This window comes from Oncorhynchus clarkii, chromosome 14 (genome assembly GCF_045791955.1).
Source record: "Oncorhynchus clarkii lewisi isolate Uvic-CL-2024 chromosome 14, UVic_Ocla_1.0, whole genome shotgun sequence".
NCBI lineage: Eukaryota > Metazoa > Chordata > Actinopteri > Salmoniformes > Salmonidae > Oncorhynchus > Oncorhynchus clarkii.
Window position 1 is genome coordinate 13,348,308 of NC_092160.1, and position 16,735 is coordinate 13,365,042.

General features: G+C 41.6%; 3 protein-coding genes across 5 annotated transcripts; 1 reads left to right on the forward strand and 2 right to left on the reverse strand.

Annotated features, from left to right (window-relative positions):
- Positions 1–6,649: 6,649 nt before the first annotated feature.
- On the reverse strand, positions 6,650–8,900 carry LOC139366313 (exosome complex component RRP40-like). The gene is made up of 4 exons (XM_071103659.1): positions 8,440–8,900; positions 7,483–7,632; positions 7,057–7,208; positions 6,650–6,880 (listed from the first exon to the last, which is right to left on the reverse strand). Exons 1-4 carry the CDS (start codon positions 8,755–8,757, stop codon positions 6,673–6,675), a joined length of 828 nt encoding a protein of 275 aa, XP_070959760.1. The 5' UTR covers positions 8,758–8,900; the 3' UTR covers positions 6,650–6,672.
- A 10-nt stretch (positions 8,901–8,910) lies between these two features.
- LOC139366315 (probable pancreatic secretory proteinase inhibitor) lies at positions 8,911–12,688 on the reverse strand. Of its 3 annotated transcripts, none has more exons than XM_071103663.1 (5): positions 12,671–12,688; positions 10,049–10,270; positions 9,808–9,842; positions 9,528–9,640; positions 8,911–9,201 (listed from the first exon to the last, which is right to left on the reverse strand). In XM_071103663.1, exons 2-5 carry the CDS (start codon positions 10,104–10,106, stop codon positions 9,156–9,158), a joined length of 252 nt encoding a protein of 83 aa, XP_070959764.1. In that variant the 5' UTR covers positions 10,107–10,270; positions 12,671–12,688; the 3' UTR covers positions 8,911–9,155. The 3 variants fall into 3 exon arrangements, with proteins under 3 accessions (XP_070959764.1, XP_070959763.1, XP_070959765.1); XM_071103662.1 differs by lacking the exon at positions 12,671–12,688 and adding an exon at positions 11,358–11,375; XM_071103664.1 differs by lacking the exon at positions 12,671–12,688 and adding an exon at positions 10,945–11,102.
- Positions 11,761–16,722, forward strand: LOC139366314 (nipsnap homolog 3A (C. elegans)). The gene is made up of 6 exons (XM_071103661.1): positions 11,761–12,135; positions 14,157–14,364; positions 14,624–14,785; positions 15,520–15,669; positions 15,791–15,877; positions 16,000–16,722. The coding sequence occupies exons 1-6, from the start codon at positions 12,061–12,063 to the stop codon at positions 16,074–16,076; spliced, it is 759 nt and encodes a 252-aa protein (XP_070959762.1). The 5' UTR covers positions 11,761–12,060; the 3' UTR covers positions 16,077–16,722.
- Positions 16,723–16,735: the final 13 nt, after the last annotated feature.

Sequence of the window (16,735 nt, forward strand, 5' to 3'; positions counted from 1 at the left end):
TTTTCTCAATCCACCCAAAGGCTCTTTCAGAGTTAAACTAAGGTCTTTATAGGTTGGCTAAAGCCAGGTTGTGTACCTCCCATAGACAATGGCCTTTATTGAGAGCCAGCATTTTGTATGTCAAGTGTGAATTCAGTTTGTTTTACAAAAGTTAGCTGGCTAATCTGCAAGGCTTCATTACTCTGTTCCCTTTTCTCTTCATGGTTTTCATTATGATTCAATGTGTGCATGTATGCTTGTGATTTCTACAAATGCATGTCTTTGTAAATCTTTTGCTGGCTCTTCACATTTTCATTCAAACATGTATACTGACTTGCAGCAATGTTTTGGTGTCGATTTAAAAAAAAATCTGTTTAGGTAATTAAATATTTAAGTAAACGTCTTCTCATTCATTAACATGGGTCGAAGACTTGGGGTGGTTTCCATGACACAGATCAAGCCCTGGAATGAAGTCTCAATTGAGAACATTAATCTGTGCCTGGGAAACTGTCCCTGAAAGTCCCCTCACACCATTATTTTTGTCCAAGCATTGGGTCAGCCAGCTAAACTCTGTTAAGCGCCCTATTGGTTAATGTTCAGTGTTGGAATTGGCCAGTAGTGTCCTATGCACAGAGCAATGGGATACTTGACGGGACAAAGGTGTAGGGGCGGGCAGAGTAGCCCTCTGTACCTTTTTAAACTAAAGACAAGCTAACTGCTTTCTACATTTTATTTAGTGAAGGAAAAAAAACGTCCAGGTGAGAGGTAACTACTACTTCATCGTTGCATCAGTCTCACTCATGCAGTTTTGAGTTGAGACAACCAGCTTGAAGCTGTTACCTGTAGGTGGTGTCGTGAACACTGCAGTGTTATGGGGGGCAGGGGTTTTGACACAGGTTGGCAGCAGAGGCCGAAGTCTTTTCCACTTTCCAACCCCGTGGACGATATGCCACCTGGCTGACTTCGACTCACCCAACCTGGGACGGTTGACCTTCAGGGCCTCCTGGACTCGGGACAGCGTAGGAGAGATCTGGAAGTCAGTCTGGCTCGGGTCGAAAGTGCTCTGCAGAAACAGAGGCTCCGACTGCTCCAGAGAATGGGCCGAGGGAGCCGACATGCACAACCCCAGGTAATAGACAGCTGCTGCTGCCACCTGTTCTGTAGTATAGGCTATGTCCTTCATGACGCTTGCCGCATTCCATTATGTTTGTGTTCCATTTTGTATCAGGGATTCTAAAGGAAGGGAATTTAGGCTAATGACACATCTAAATAAATACCTAGCTGAGTGGATTTCCTTTCTCATAGGGTAACTGCTAACTTGTGCCATAGTTTGACCCATATTTGTTAATTGCTTCCCCCACAGATACTTGTTTTGAATCTTCGGCAGATCAAACGACCAGTAAAACTCCATCCCAGACTGTTATCAGGGAATGTCTACATCCCACCATGTGGTGACCTTTACTGAAGGTAATGAATAACTATGGTGCTTGTTGATCAGTGCAGTGGATCATTGGGCTCCTGAGTGGCGCAGCCGGCTAAGGCACTGCATCTGTGCTAGAGGCGTCATTACAGACCCTGGTTTGACTCCAGGCTGTATCACAACCGGCCGTGGTTGGGAGTCGCATAGGACGGCGCACGATTGGCCCAGCGTCATCCGGGTTAGGGTTTGGCCGGGGTAGGCCGTCATTGTAAATAAGACATTTCTTAACTGACTTGTCTAGTTAAATAATAATAAAGACATTTGGGGGGGCTTTCTCTTTTTGTATGTTGCCCAGGACTTTTCTGTCTCGTCCTCAGAGTGGGCAGGTTAAAGTTGGACTTGGAGATCATTAGCGCCCAACTGGACCAGGTTTTCTGTTCTGGGGGAAAGTGTCTCATTCAGCTTCACTCCTGTAAACCCTTCATAAAAGCATAGGAAACTATCCTCCCATTGGCAGAATGAAAGCTGCCCACTATGAAAGTCATATGTCCACTGAAATGATATCTTTCATTTTGACCTCTGTCTGTCAATCAGGAGAATTGACTCGGTACCGTTCCTCTAGTGTCAGAGAGAGGACCATAATATCAATGACCTAGCTTATTTCTCAAGCAGTGGACAAAGGTCAACATTTGAAAGTAAATCACTCTATATCATCCTTTTGTTCACTAATAACATGACAAAACTGACACCAATCATGTAAACACCATGAGAAAATAATTCTGGGTGGCTGACTGCTGTGTTTGGGCCCTAACCCAAGAAACTGTTGGTGTTTTCAGGAGCGAGACAACCTTGAGCATCTGCTGGAGGAGTCTAGGGCCTGGTGGAGCAGGTAAGGGATGCCTCAGAGGCCCGTATGGAAGCCCTCCACTCCCAGCTGTATTAGGAACGCTTCAGCCTCCAGGAAACACACAGAGAGACTGGCCACACAGACAGAGCAACATGGCAGCAAGCAGGTGGAGCCATGGAAGACCAGACCAACTAAATTTGTACAGAAGCATGTAATCTTGCCAGACGTCTTGGTAGTATCTAACCCAGGCCACACCTGATAAGGCTAACAGAAAACTGAAAGGGGTTGTGAACCAGTAGAAGTCAGGTTTTACCAATCATCACACCAGTTGTGAGTAGCCACACAACAGTTGTCTCTATAATAATGCCACAGTAAAGACATATACTGTTTTGTGTAACACCACTTTGTTGGCTGATGATCTGCAGATTAATGAGTCCCTGTAAAGGGAGGTGGTGTCTCTCAGACAGAGGCTGGGGTCTGCAGAGGAGTGACCAACCTGATGGAGAGTGACAGGCGCCTACTCAGGGTTCTCCTAGCGGCACCGGAGACTGAGCGGGAGGAGCTGCTTCAACAAGGACACCCCTCAGCCCTTGTAAGGAACCCCCAGCCTCTAATATTGGTGCACTTCGAGGGCTGAAAGAATCAGATGGATAAAATCAATATGGTTCTACTTTGCTCTTTTTATAGGCTGGGTAGAATGTCCTCCGTATTACTGCCTTACGCCTATCCAAACCTTATGGTCGTCATAGAGTATGGGTGGATTTGGGATGGAATCAGTATCTCTACCTTTATCTTGAGGTAATGGAGAATTTTATTTTCTCATTGTTTTCACTCTTTGCATCATCAGAGTGCTGATAGCTCCAGAACACGGAGAAACAGTCAGACTTCTAACGGAGGAACAAAAACCAGTGGTTTGTCAGTCCAATTGGAAATGGTCAGACTTATAAAGGACGAGCCAGAAGCATGGGTTTGTCAGTCCACATCTTTTTGTCTCTTAGGAGCACTTGGGAAACGAAAGTGGAAATCTTTGGAAAGGAGGAGAGGGTGAGGGAGGAGAGTGCCGTGTATGAAATGGAGGAACAAGATGAGGAGGAGAGAGCGGAAGGGAATAATGTGTCTGTTATTCATCTGCAGTCAAAATTCAGTGAGGACTTAAGATCCATGAGGTGACCCACTCTAGGCCTGGCCCACAGAAAGAAATAAAGGAAGAGAACCTGGTAACTGCCTCTTTGGGAGTCCTTTCCTACAGCACCATGTCACGTTGAAGCGGTCTAACATGTGGCAGACTGATGTTTCCTTTCAAACATACCTCTCCTCCAAACTCCACTTCAGCAGTTCCCAAACTTTCATTTAACATATAAAAATGTTATATAATATAACAAGCATATATTTTTTTTAAACCTGAGATATTATTAAGACATGGTATGTATTATACTTCCAGTACTTTATGTTAAAATATCACTTTAGTAAAGTTCATGCAACCTGAGAACCATTTTTATGCCAAGATGCTACTTTTTGCAGTTTACTGTGCTACATGCTTCACCATCCAGTATATGCCAACACATGCTGAATAGACAAGCTATAGACATACCTATGAGTTATGTGTATTGTGGATTTCTGAGGATTCTCTGGCTTAGAATACTGCTGATCAAAGATAATTCTAGACAGTCTCTGCCTCTGGTCTGTGAGGGGAAAGAGGGGAATCTGGAGAGCCCATTCTCTAACAGCTGTGCTCAAATCTGGCTATGTATACATTATAACAACCTTATGTAACAGCAAGCTTGTTACAGCCACAAAGCCCATGACCAATGTCCATTTCTTCATGTAACACCCAATTACACTGGTTGACACAGAGTGCCATTGTCTTAGTCTGAGGACTCTGACATGTTCTTGTTTATTGTTGAGGCTGGTGAGGAGTTTTGATTTCTGGCTTAAGCTAATACTAATCCCTCTCTGAGACTATTTTCTTTGGCCCTGAGCTTGTGGTCCACGGTGCACTGCCTTTTACTGCCCTGGTCCCCGAGGACACATAAACATGGATTCGTGGGATATGCAGACTGGGAAGACATGGTTGGAATACCGCAGGGCTAGACACTTTCTCTCACCGATATGACACTGTCATTATGAAAGGACCAATCAGAGCTGGGTGATAATGATGTCATTATGAAGGACTAATCAGAGAGAAGGGTTAAGACAGAACTACGTTTAGGATGTAAAGAAAGCACTCCTAGATAGCAGTATTTTTCTTTGAAAAATATGTAGACGGTTATTTTGTATTTATATTATTATCATAATATATGCCATTTAGCAGTTGCTTTTATCCAAAATGACTTAGTCATGCGTGCATACATTTTAAGTCTGGGTGGTCCTGGGAATCAAACCCACTATCCTGATGTTGCATGCACCATGCTCTACCAACTTAGCTACTTCATATTTTCCTCTGTTCTTTTCACTTCCAAGAACACTGCTTACTCAGGAATAGGTGTTACATAATGTTATTACAATCATACTGACCAATCCTGGCACTTTATTCATGGAGCATACTGGACTAATTTCCCCCTACAGTTTAGCTGATCTTGCACTAATGTTATTTGTTGCAATTGAGAGGTATGTGCCCAAAACCATGTACTTATGGCTGTCTGGCTGATGCAACGTTGCATGACTCCACACTGGCACAGACCGCACAGACAGTCCTTCTTGATTGAGGAAGCTGGAAACTTCCTACTCACTTACTAACACTCTCACTTTATTCTTCCACCTTTTTCTCTGTTACATTCTCTCGCTCTCTCTCATTATGAGGAAATGGGATGATGACCCTGTCATGAGATTTTCCATTGACGTCATCAGAGTCCAAGATTTCCATGTGTTCTCAGTGTATGCTTGTCCCTGTTGCTTTTTAACAGCCCCATGTCTGCTAATTTCAACGGCGATACAAACATCAAACTAGGTATGTTTCATGTTAACATTGCTCCACAATCGACTCCTGATAAGTACACTTCAGATACTGTAAGTGTAATCTGTTTTAGTGCAATAAAGTTGCATTTACCAGACGTTGACTGTAATCCAAAATAACTACTATTCATACAATGTTAATGCAACCCTATCATTCCATGTACAGAACCTGCAGGAACCCTAGCGCAAATCCTCCTTTTGAAAACCCAGGAGTTACACCAGCAGGTAAGAATGAAAACAAATAGTCATGTGGAGATTGAATAGATACACCTCCCTGTTTCACATAAAATGTCTTCCATGCGTTCCATTCCATCTACTACATAATGATGTACTTCGGTTTCACAGGCGGAGAAAGTCCTGGCGGTAAGGCACATTCTTAGTTAAAAAGATGCTATCTACAACCTAAAAGGGTTCTTTGGATATCCCCATAGGAGACCCCTTTGAGTTCCATGTAGAACCCTTGCCACAGATGGTTCTACATGGAACCCAAGAGTTCCCCTATGGGGACAGCCGAAGAACACTTGGAACAATTTTTTTTTCTTCCCTAAGTGTAGCCACAGATGGCAGACTTGGTGCCCTTGGGACCAGTATTTGTCATGAAGCTTAACTTTATACCGTCCTTCCTCATCTGAGGACAGAGAGAAGGGGCTGGTATTTGTCAGTTGCTGGAATTCATGGCAGCACGAGCCAATGGTAGCCAGTCGTCAGTTAGTTCATGGCATCATCATAATCCAATTCTTAGTATCACCTCACACCAAGTTGCCCATATATCGATATACCAGGCGGTGTCACTGTTCTTTCTGCTACCGCAACGCCAAGTCCAAGAGGCTTCTGCTTCTACCCCCAAGCCATAAGACTCCTGAACAGCTAATCAAATGGCTACCCAGACTGTTTGCATTGCCCCCCCGCTACTGTTATCTATGCATAGGCACTTTAATAACTCTACCTACATGTACATAATTACCCAGAGGCTTTCTCTCTCAACAAACAGTTAAGAAATTTTTCTGACAATTGAATCAATCCATGTGGACAAAGTTGTGTAGTAATAATTGTTTATGCTTCTACAGTTGGCATGACCAATATGTGCTACTATATCAGTGGTTCCAGTTATCATGCTAGCAAAGGTAACTGAAAGTGGTGACCCCTTGTGGACTGGTTTGAACAGGAGCACTTATTTATTTTTAATCAACCCAGATTCATTATTTATTTCTCAAATGTAGTTGACAAACAAAAGATGTAAAAAAAAATAAATCTGATTATTCACACAGCGCAAACACACTGGGGTCAAAATCCCCTTTGACTTGATAGGTTTCAACTACACTGCATTCATCACTTTTAGCTCAGTAGTCAGGAGAGGAGACAAGGAAAGGAGACGACCACACCAATGCCTCCTTGCCTTCAAATGATTGAGACAAACCCCATTAATTCAGACAGTTCTCGAACATCCTTCTCCGGAGCAGAGTGCTCCCCTAGCCTAGATGGATCCGTCGGCCACCCTTCTGAAGAGCGTCTGTCGCTGCTGGGCTGTCATGTTCTCACAGCTCTCCAGCAGGTTGGCCACGATGAGGGTCTGCTGGATGGTCTTGGACTTGACCCACACCCGTCCGTTCATCCCCACCACAATCTCAAAGGGAAACATCTTCTCCAGGTCCTTGGCTATCTCACTCTGGGGTGCCAGCAGCCTGGATAAAGAGAGGGCAATTACTATTCAGAACCAGGGTCGTGTTGAGTGGTGCAACATTACAGAATGTTTAGATAGATTTGTAAAATGTAGATCATATGCTGAATGTTAACTGTGATGCTGTTTTGAATAACACTTGCTAAATGACCATAGACTAGTTTTATTATTGTGACATACCTGCGTACAAGTCCTAGGGATACCTTGAAGAGAAGCCCGCCTGCTCCAAACACCCCCATCCCGTTGGCTCGTCCACAGCTGTCTATACACACCAGCTCCGGCTCCATGTCTTTGTTGGCAATGATGAACTGAGAGTACACCAGGTCCCCCACCTGCAACGGCACCACAGAAACAAAATTGAGAGACTAGTGCCATCAAACTTTAAATTGAATTGATTTCAGGTGAATTTGACTTTCTTTACGTGCTCACATGCCTGCAATTAATTGTTAGCTGAAGTTTGTAGTGGCTGTTTAAAGAACAGCCCTGGATGACCTTTTCTCTTGGCCCGTAAACTACTTTTTAGGGTGAAGAACCATCTAACGTCAAGTTGTAAAATAGTGAGCCTTCCACCTGGAAGAATAAAGAAGTGTTTGTGACAATACTGACCTGCACATTAGGTCTATTCCTCTTGGTAGCACCCTCGAAGGCGAGGTAGGAGAGTGACGCCTGCTCACTCCCCCCTACATCCACCTTGAAGATGTCACCTGACTTGGAAGTTATGATGCCAATCACACTCTCCCCCTTCCCTGGAACATACTGGGCGAAAGGAAATAAGCAGCGAGTCCATAACTTACTTGAAAAGGACACTGCCTGTGTTGTGCCGAAAATCTCCCCCCTGACAGAATTCTGCCCCCCCACCCTCGCGTGAACGCGCACAAACAATTCTTCATTGCTGCTAGTTGGGATTTCTGCTCTTCACTCCGTTGTCAGTTTAGGCTACATTTCACTGAAAACTGAACTGCAGGCATTACTAGTGCCTCCCCCGCGATCAAAACACCATAAAATTAAACGCAGCCTAACTGATCATTGACAGCTGCCTTGAAGGACATAAATAAAAAAAATACTTTCTGCTACTAAGATCCGTGAAATGTAGGCTAAACTGACGACGGAGTGAAGAGCAGAAATCTTAACTAGCAGCAATGAAGAATTGAGTGTGAGCGCCTTCACGCGAAGGGAGGGGGATTCTGGCAGGTGGAAGATTTGTCACAAAACCGGTAACAATCACTTATCTCCTTTGGGAAGTCCAAGTCTGGTACTAGAGTGCAAAATGTTCATGCATGCCATCAATTTCACCAACCTTTTTACCTCATTCCTGCCAAGACCATATTTGTATTGGGGTTGTGAATTGTCTGTTTACTGTGACAAAGATAGTAACGTTAGCTAACTAAATATAGTAGCCAAACTCTGCAGAGATACGATAGGCACGCGCCTTTCTTTGTAAAAACACGTGGTTACCAACGCATCGTGCGTTTCTTCTTCAAACACATTTAATGAATCTGACCCTGAATGATATCGCTAGGTATCTAGATAGGTAGCTATTTATCAGTTATTCCAGATACATACCCTCCTTTGCTGAGAGTCTATCCAGTACAGATTCGGTTGTTTATGTCGAAGGATTCCGCTTTTGCAAACGAGAACTTCATCTCCGTTTCGCCGAAGCCCTGGTCCACAAACAACTTTCTCGGGTTTGCTGTCGGTGATACTTTCAGGCATTTGAAAAGAAAATACATCTCCTGGTAATAAAACATCACCAACTTTATCTTTGAAACAACTCAGCATGTCTGTAAATGTGCACTTCTGATAGCGGAAACAATAAATGTGACACAGGAAATCTAGGAAGAAAAAGCAAAAACGGAAGTATATTTGTTGTAGCTCACCCATGTGGTTACTACAAGTTACTACTACTAAGAATGTGACTTAAATGTATTGTAGGTGTAATATCTTGTGTATTGTATTCCAATCAACATACTACGTGAATAATGACAAAAACAGGACAATATAACACAATCAAATAAACAAACCATGTGGACACAATAATGTGCATCTGGACCTTTAATGATAAAAGATTCCACACGAGCTGGGACTGAAAAATCGATTTATTCTTTACAAAGATAGTGTTATGATTGAATACAAATCAATATGATTATAAATGATTGTGTGTGTGTACTGTGCATGAGTGTTCCATAAAAAACTACTTCTACAATCACAGAAAGAATCAAAGATAAATGTGATAATATCACATTCACAGCGGAATCATCTGTACTTGAGTAGGCTACTCTTCAGCAACTTCCGTCTTTCACTATCAAGATGTCTGCATTGGTTTCCCTTAAGAGAGACACAGAAACAAACAGCCATTAAGATTTTTTAAAGCAAGCAAAATGTCTCTTATAAAGCTTTCCAGTGGACTAATTCTGTGTTTTCTATAGATCTTTTTTCATAGGTGGAGTAGAAAATCACTTGCCTAGTCACCAGATCTCTTTGTTCAGATCCTGCAACCAGGCAAATGTAGCACCACCCTGTGCTTACTGGCTATAACAAAATGTACAACTGTGCGTGGATGACGCTGGGGGTGCTACAGAGATGAGCAGCACACCCAAACAATTAGAGAGGAAACATTTCAGGATAATTAAACTGATATATGGTAGACTCACAGCCGGTGAACACACAGAGAACACTCGTTGGGATAAGTGTTTCCATCATTACCGCACACTGGGGAGTAGTTGAGCGGGCATGCCTGGGATTGGCTCATATCCCCACAAGATGGCTAGTAAAATAATAAAATAACATTTCAAGATGACATAATCTTGCCACCTGGAAGACTAAACCAATCCTGGTTGTCTATAGTCATGCATGGACATTCTCATTAATTCATTTGTAGTTGCCACATTAGTAAAGGGAACTGTAATGATAATATTGTAATGGAAGCCTCACCCTCCTGTAGAGTCTGGACTGGTCTGCTGCGTCTACTAATGTGACATATAACCACAAGTAGAATTTAACCTATTATTCTTTACTACCTATCATTTATTATCATAACTGCTAATGAACAGTACAATCAACAGTACAATCTTTGTCATGTTTTGACAAACTACTGTTCCTAAATGGAAATTAAACATGAATTATGTACAGAATAGTCAGACATTTTGTTCATATAAATGATTAATGTATTTACCTGCAGAAAAGAAGACAGCCAGGCAGACTAGCAAAAGAGTTTTCCCAATCATGTTCATGCGGTCTGACCAAAAGAGATCCAATTCAACTGATAACAATAGTTGGTATAGGTCCAATTACTGAATGCAGCTCCAAAAGTACACTATAATCTCTATGATGTCTCCTTTGCTACTGTATTATTTGCGATGTGCCTCTTGCTCAAGGTCTGCTGTTGGTTTAGTCCCTGTGGATGGAGTGGCGTTGTCATATAGTGGAGGTCGCGTCTGTTTGTCTGTGAAATAATGTGACCCTGTGTTGGGTAAAGCTGATGTTTTGACGGCATTGCACCTGACCAGCCCGCCAGCAACAGTTACGGCAGAGGCCCCCTATTGTCCAGGCCTTTATTAAGGGATGAACATTCCTACTGCCTAAATATTGCTGAGCGCCCAATAAAAACGGGGGTGTGACACTGGTGTTGTTGATGATGAAATGCATACATGTTGACCAAGATAAACTATCAAACCTTCCTATGTAATACGTTTTTTTAAAGCACTGAATTAAAGACCGTACATTATGTTGTTTACTGAATGTGTACCAATTTTGTAATATTTTGGTCCCCACAACAACATAACCTGGTCTTGTTTTCACCTGTATGTATACTGATATTGGCCGTGTTCGAGAGCATCAAATCCATGATGCATTATGAGTAAATGGTGACTGCCTGACTGATCTACAAATACTAATGAGTAGTTATTAAAGATGCATGGTGATTTGTAGCTCAGTCAGTCGGCAGTCGCCTGCACTGTCGGCTGCAACGTCGACAAACCCATTGTCTTTGTGCTAATGCTAATGAGGCTCTCATTCACATGACTTCTTCTATGTACAGTCAATCAAATATGATTTATATAATAATTTTACCACAGAAGGCTCAATACAATACGGTCAGGTAGCGTTGGGCCAGTAACCGAAAGGTTGCGGGATCGAATCCCCGAGCTGACGAGGTAAAAATCTATCGTTCTGCCCCTGAGCACGGCAGTTAACCTACTGTTCCCCGGACTCAAAAGACGTGGATTTCGATTAGGGCATCCCCAGCACCTCTCCGATTCAAGTGGGGTTGGGTTAAATGCGGAAGACACATTTCAGTTGTACAATTGACTAGGTATTCCTCTTTCCCTAAATTCTAAAATTAGTGACAGGGAGGACGAAAGTTTGAGATGAATCAGACTCTAGAGGGGGTGGTATTAATCTGGTTGTATTAAATATTCGGAATAGTAAATTATACTTTTCTTTTCAAATTTTACTTTTTTATTATTCATAATATTTTAACTCACCCAAGTGTGGATATTACATGTCATATTTCATTCTTCCTATGCGTTACCAAATTACATTTTATCTTCTCCCTTATTTTTTTCATGGATCTCTAAATTTGAGCTTCTCTCGGTTTCCGTAGTCTACAATTGCACAACGCCAAAGATTATCTATTATATTGACAAGATAGCCGAGTGACCGCTCTAACAATGGAAATAGGCAAGTGAGATCAGGTGGGACCATTCTAGCCAATGAGAGGGCAGATAGGCGTGTGAACAACAGGCATAACTGAGTTGTTTTTCTCAATGTCGCCGGAAGGCCACGTGCATCCACTTATACATTAACATATGTGTAACAGACTAAACTTCTATTCGATCAAATTAGCCTCACTTATATTCGACACTCTCTCATAGACGTCCATACAAAAAAGGACAGAGTAAATCATTTTTGGGCGGAGTAAAATCCTCTCGCTTCGTCTCTTCGGACAACTCAAAAACAGTTTACTGAACCAGAGATTTGTATGTAATGACGATATGCTAATGTCTCCGCCCAACAAAGGCAGGCGATGGAGTTTAGGTCCAAAAGAAACCCATATAAATTCGTTATTTTGTACAGATTTGGACGAGAGTGAAACGTCTCGCTCCGCCATCCTCTCTGACTGAACTCGCAAGGTGCTCTTGGTCACTTTTTGTGACACTAGTGTTATTATAAAAACTTTGAAGCGAAATGTTTACAGTAAGAAATTCATTTCGCAGATCGTCAAGGCTTATAGAAAATATTTGCTTGAAAAATGGTTACGTGGTAAGTTTGGACTATTATAATTTGGTCTATTTTGACAGTGGGATGAGGGCAAATTCCAATGCAAATCGATTGTTAAAACATTATTTTAAAAGTTCAAGTTTGTAGCTTAACAGTCACCAGGTTCGACAAAAGTCAATGTGAGTTTCAGTTTATCTATGCAAACGCTTTTTTTTTGCAATATCCGCGTGGTATTGCGAAATCTTAAACTAGGAGAGATTTGCCCTCGGTGTATGTAGCCCAACCGGTCGGCAGATGGCACTATTATTAATTTCACGTCGTTTGACAAAGTATTGCCTTAACTTCATTAAGTCATTCTATGAGAAAATGTCATGCATGTTACATGTTTTATTTACAATGGACCTATAGGATACAGTGTGTGACTTGTTTTTATAATTTACCATATCTAACTTTGCATAATAATTTAACATTGTCTTAGATTTTCGAAGCAAGAGTACGAGTAACGTTATGCAATATAAGTCATGCACACTGCAGACATTTTAGACTGGAAGAAGTCAAACTCCAATGTACGACAGACATTTGGACCAAACTGAATGAAAGGTTGGGTAGCAAACTGATTCCAAAACGCCAAGGCCCGGTTTTCCAAAAGCATCTCAATGCTATGTTCAATCTCCGAGCTGTTTCCCAAAACCACCGTTAACGTTGCCCTTGAAAACGCTCGTAGTCTAATTTTTGCCTCAGCTTTTCTACGAGTGGTCGAAGTGCTTCGTATATGCTTTTTTTTTGCCCTACCGCGTCACTTTAGGCCTATAGGCTACACAGAATATCTCCGCTAAATATTGGGTTTATCAGTCTGTGACCGCAGATAACTTCAGAATAAAGTTCACTACAAATAAAGTTACCAATGTCTTTGCAATTGATACAAACAAGCGAAGTATAAAAAATATGCTTCAAATTAAAACTGAGATGACTGCATTAAAATATAAACAGTAGGCCTATTTAAATCATATTGAAATACATTCCATGTTCAATCAATTTAGTTATATTTTGCTACAGGCTGTAATTTGTCTCAATATATTTTATGATGTGTAGCCTAACTGCATTTTTATTGGGTAAGCAATAAGACGCATCAATATTTGTAGCCGTAAACGGTAATATTTCTCTAGAAGCTGATCCGTCGTCAGTATTGTGAAATAATTCAAATGTAAAAGTCATATTTGCATTCAGAAAGCTGACCCGTGAACAGCACTCCCTTTCTTTCGATCATACCAGTATCGACACATTGTCCAACGATGTATTTGCGTGGTGTTTTGGGAAACGTGTATCTCCGGCGGTTGAAGGAACGATGCATCAATAAAACATCGGTTAGCCTAAATTCCATCGCTATCGGGAAACAGGACCAGAATAGTTTTGCTCATAGGAGTAGGCAATTAGTTTAAGATTAATTTAACGTGATAAATAGCGGAAAGACGACACCAAAGGTTTGACTAAAACTCACATTTAAGTCATGACACTGAATAAAGTATCCAGTTGGGTCCCTCAAGCAAAAAAAAACATGAAATGAAGAGAGAAATTAGAATACATATAGTATCGTATTAGAATTTCATGCTGTCAGTAATGGACAATTAATTCCATGGTAACGGAATTATGCTGAGACTCCCAATTTCTTTAAAACAATTAAATAAACAAACATTAATTTCAAGGTTTAACAAGCCATACTATGCACAACGACTACTTTGAACAGTTTACACAGTACATAAAAAAAACCTGCAGATTCAAAGTTTGTTAACAGAATTTCTGTAAAATCTCCTTCAGTTTTATTCTGTTGCCAAACGTTGGATATGTAAATTTCTTCCTGTAAATGTGTTTTTGTAAAATGTTCAGTGGAAATTATTAAAAGTAGTTCCTGTGCAAACAATTCTATTGTTTATTAAACTTTGAAATCAATCGTTTTTGTTCGTGTACTTTAATCTGTCTCAGCAAAATTCGCTTACTATAGAATTCATGTAAAAACCCACATTGACCACAGGGTGTCAGCAGTGACTGTACTTCTCTCCTGTCAGGCTCTAGACTGTATTTCCACTGGCCCCCAGCAGCAACAAGGGACCTTCTATGAATTCCGTACCTACAGAATCCTTCCAGAGAAGAACGCTGCCTTCCTCAAGCTGACCAATGAGAAGATCCACCTGCGTACTGCTCACTCCGAGCTCCTGGGCTACTGGAGTGTAGAGTACGGAGGCTTGAACCAGGTCTTCCACATCTGGAAGTATGGTGAGGAGGAGGCAGAGAGCAAGCTAGGGCTTTGAGGACCAGTCCATGTGTAATTCAGCCAACTCAGGAAATACTGTACATTGAAATTGTATAAAGGTATGGATATTCACCTACAATAAGCAAGCACTCATGTTTGCATTTCGGAATCCTAAATTGACTGTAAGGGAACCTGCATGAACTCAAGCCCAGAGAACAATGTAAAATAAGCCATTGTATCGTCAGTATATCTCACGGTCTCTCCTGTTGTGTTGCTATCTAGACAGCTATGCTCAGCGGGCAGGTGTGCGCGCATCCTTGGCTCAGGACCCCAAATGGATTGAGGAGTACATCTCCAAGGCCATGCCCATGCTCATGTCTCAGGACAACGAGGTCACGTATTTAGTACCCTGGAGCAAGGTGGACAGGCCACCCAAGGAAGGTGGTGAGTAGCTGAGTTAAATAATTACCCTCTTGTCTGACACTGTTTGAGTTTAGTTGTCCCAGGACAGAAAAACAGAACTTCTCCCTCCTTTGTTTGTGTGTATTTGTGCGTGTGTATTGACCTTTTGTGTTTATTTCCTTGGACAACACTAATATTTTTAGTTATATTATATTTATTGTAAGTACAGGACAGCACCTTGTGTTTTTAGCAGGAAAAGAAATCAGCCATGTTTACCCAAAAGAGGTGGTGGCAGCTAGCCTCGCTTCTTAGCATGTTGGCAAGTAATCGAAAGGTTGCTGGTTTGAATTCCCCGAGCTGACTAGGTGACTAATCTGTCAATGTGCCATTGATCAAGGCACTTAAACCTAATTTGCAACTGTAAGTCGCTCTGGATAAGAGCGTCTGCTTACTGATTGAAATGTAAATGAGTGATTTCCCCACAGGGAGGAGTTTAGCCTAATTTAAAAGGAGTTTTTGAAACGTACAGCACATGATATTCATATTGATTTGGTAAACAAAACCACTGTGTTCCAATTAAGAAAAAGTTCCTTTCAACACAGATCTGTAGTGCTATGTTGCATCACCCTCGACAGTTGAATGCACTTTTAACTGCTCTAGAATTCTGCCAAACCACAGCTCGATTTTAAAGCATTTGCAGAGGCTAGGGGTTGGTTTAAGAAATTATGATAGTTGGATATGTTGCATATTATTAAGGGCGTTGTGTGTATTTTCAGGGGTATATGAGTTGGCATCGTTCCAGATGAGGCCAGGAGGCCCAGCAGTGTGGGGGGAGGCCTTCCAGGCTGCAGTCAGTACCCACGCTGCCGGGGGGCATGCCCACCTGGTAGGGGTCTTTCACAGCGAGTTTGGACGGCTCAACAAAGGTACAGTAACAATCGGGTCAATGATTATCAGGATGGAATGATCTAACACGTGTAACAACACTGATATTATAATATGAATGCAAGAGTGTGAGGCAGAATGAGATTTCTCCTTGTTTGCCAGTCAATGCCCTGTGGTGGTATGAGAGTCCGGACCAACGGGCAGCAGTACGCCACAAAGCCCATGGTGATGCCAGGGTGGTGGCAGCCGGTAAGCCCTTCAATTTATTCCCCTTTTAATCCAGGAAGAAAAGGGAATTTTGACAGCTCTATTCACATTTTAGTTTCTATCTGCACTCTTCCAAATCTCTCTCATGATCTCTCTCCCCAAAGTGAGGGAGAGTGTGACCTATCTGGAGTCGCAGACGAGCAAACTCATGTTCCCCTGCCGCTACTCTCCCCTCAAGTGATCTCACACTGAAACCCAGGATTAAAGGGACTGAACCTCAACTGGATCTAATATGCGTCTTACACTGTTTATAGACCTAAGTAGAGGTTATAAAATGCTACTGAGATTTCTTCAATCAACCAATGGTGATTATATCACCAAATGTGATGACAGTTGCACTCAAACAATGTATTAATTGTAATTATGAATGTTATACTGATATCAATATATAAGTCACTCAGAACCAAGTATAATTAGGACCTTGGCTATAACAATGTTTATTTCATTCTACTGAGGACTGTTCAGTCTTAACAATAGATGGCTCTTGTGAAATGCATTTATATGTTGTAAAGAACTGCTTGTTATGAAATGCCTCTGTCCTGAATCAAACAGTTATGTTAGTAATGGATTAGATTTATATTATATGTATTATAATATATCACATGCGTGCATACGTTTTGCATATGGGTGGTCCTGGGAATCGAACCCACTACTCTGGCGTTACAAGCGCCATTCATACTATAATAGGTATAGATAATTGTGCCTTATTCATCGTGTACATACCACATGAATACTTGTCTGGACTAGAATGCGCTTTTCTGTAACCTTTGTCAATAAGAAGGTTATGTGAAAATGTATGACCAATAAAGACATATTTCAAAATGAAACATTCTGCTAAAA

Coding starts and splice junctions, on each gene's coding strand:
- LOC139366314 (XM_071103661.1), top strand. CDS start 12,061: ATGTTTACAGTAAGAAATTCATTTCGCAGATCGTCAAGGCTTATAGAA. Junction 14,786..15,519: donor CAGGCCACCCAAGGAAGGTG/GTGAGTAGCTGA, acceptor GTGTATTTTCAG/GGGTATATGAGTTGGCATCG. Junction 15,670..15,790: donor GTTTGGACGGCTCAACAAAG/GTACAGTAACAA, acceptor CTTGTTTGCCAG/TCAATGCCCTGTGGTGGTAT.
- LOC139366315 (XM_071103663.1), bottom strand. CDS start 10,106: ATGAACATGATTGGGAAAACTCTTTTGCTAGTCTGCCTGGCTGTCTTC. Junction 9,843..10,048: donor GGCTGTCTTCTTTTCTGCAG/GTAAATACATTA, acceptor ATGTCACATTAG/TAGACGCAGCAGACCAGTCC. Junction 9,202..9,527: donor TCTCTGTGTGTTCACCGGCT/GTGAGTCTACCA, acceptor GTCTCTCTTAAG/GGAAACCAATGCAGACATCT.
- LOC139366313 (XM_071103659.1), bottom strand. CDS start 8,757: ATGGGTGAGCTACAACAAATATACTTCCGTTTTTGCTTTTTCTTCCTA. Junction 7,633..8,439: donor TAGACTCTCAGCAAAGGAGG/GTATGTATCTGG, acceptor CCTTTCGCCCAG/TATGTTCCAGGGAAGGGGGA. Junction 7,209..7,482: donor GGAATAGACCTAATGTGCAG/GTCAGTATTGTC, acceptor GTGCCGTTGCAG/GTGGGGGACCTGGTGTACTC.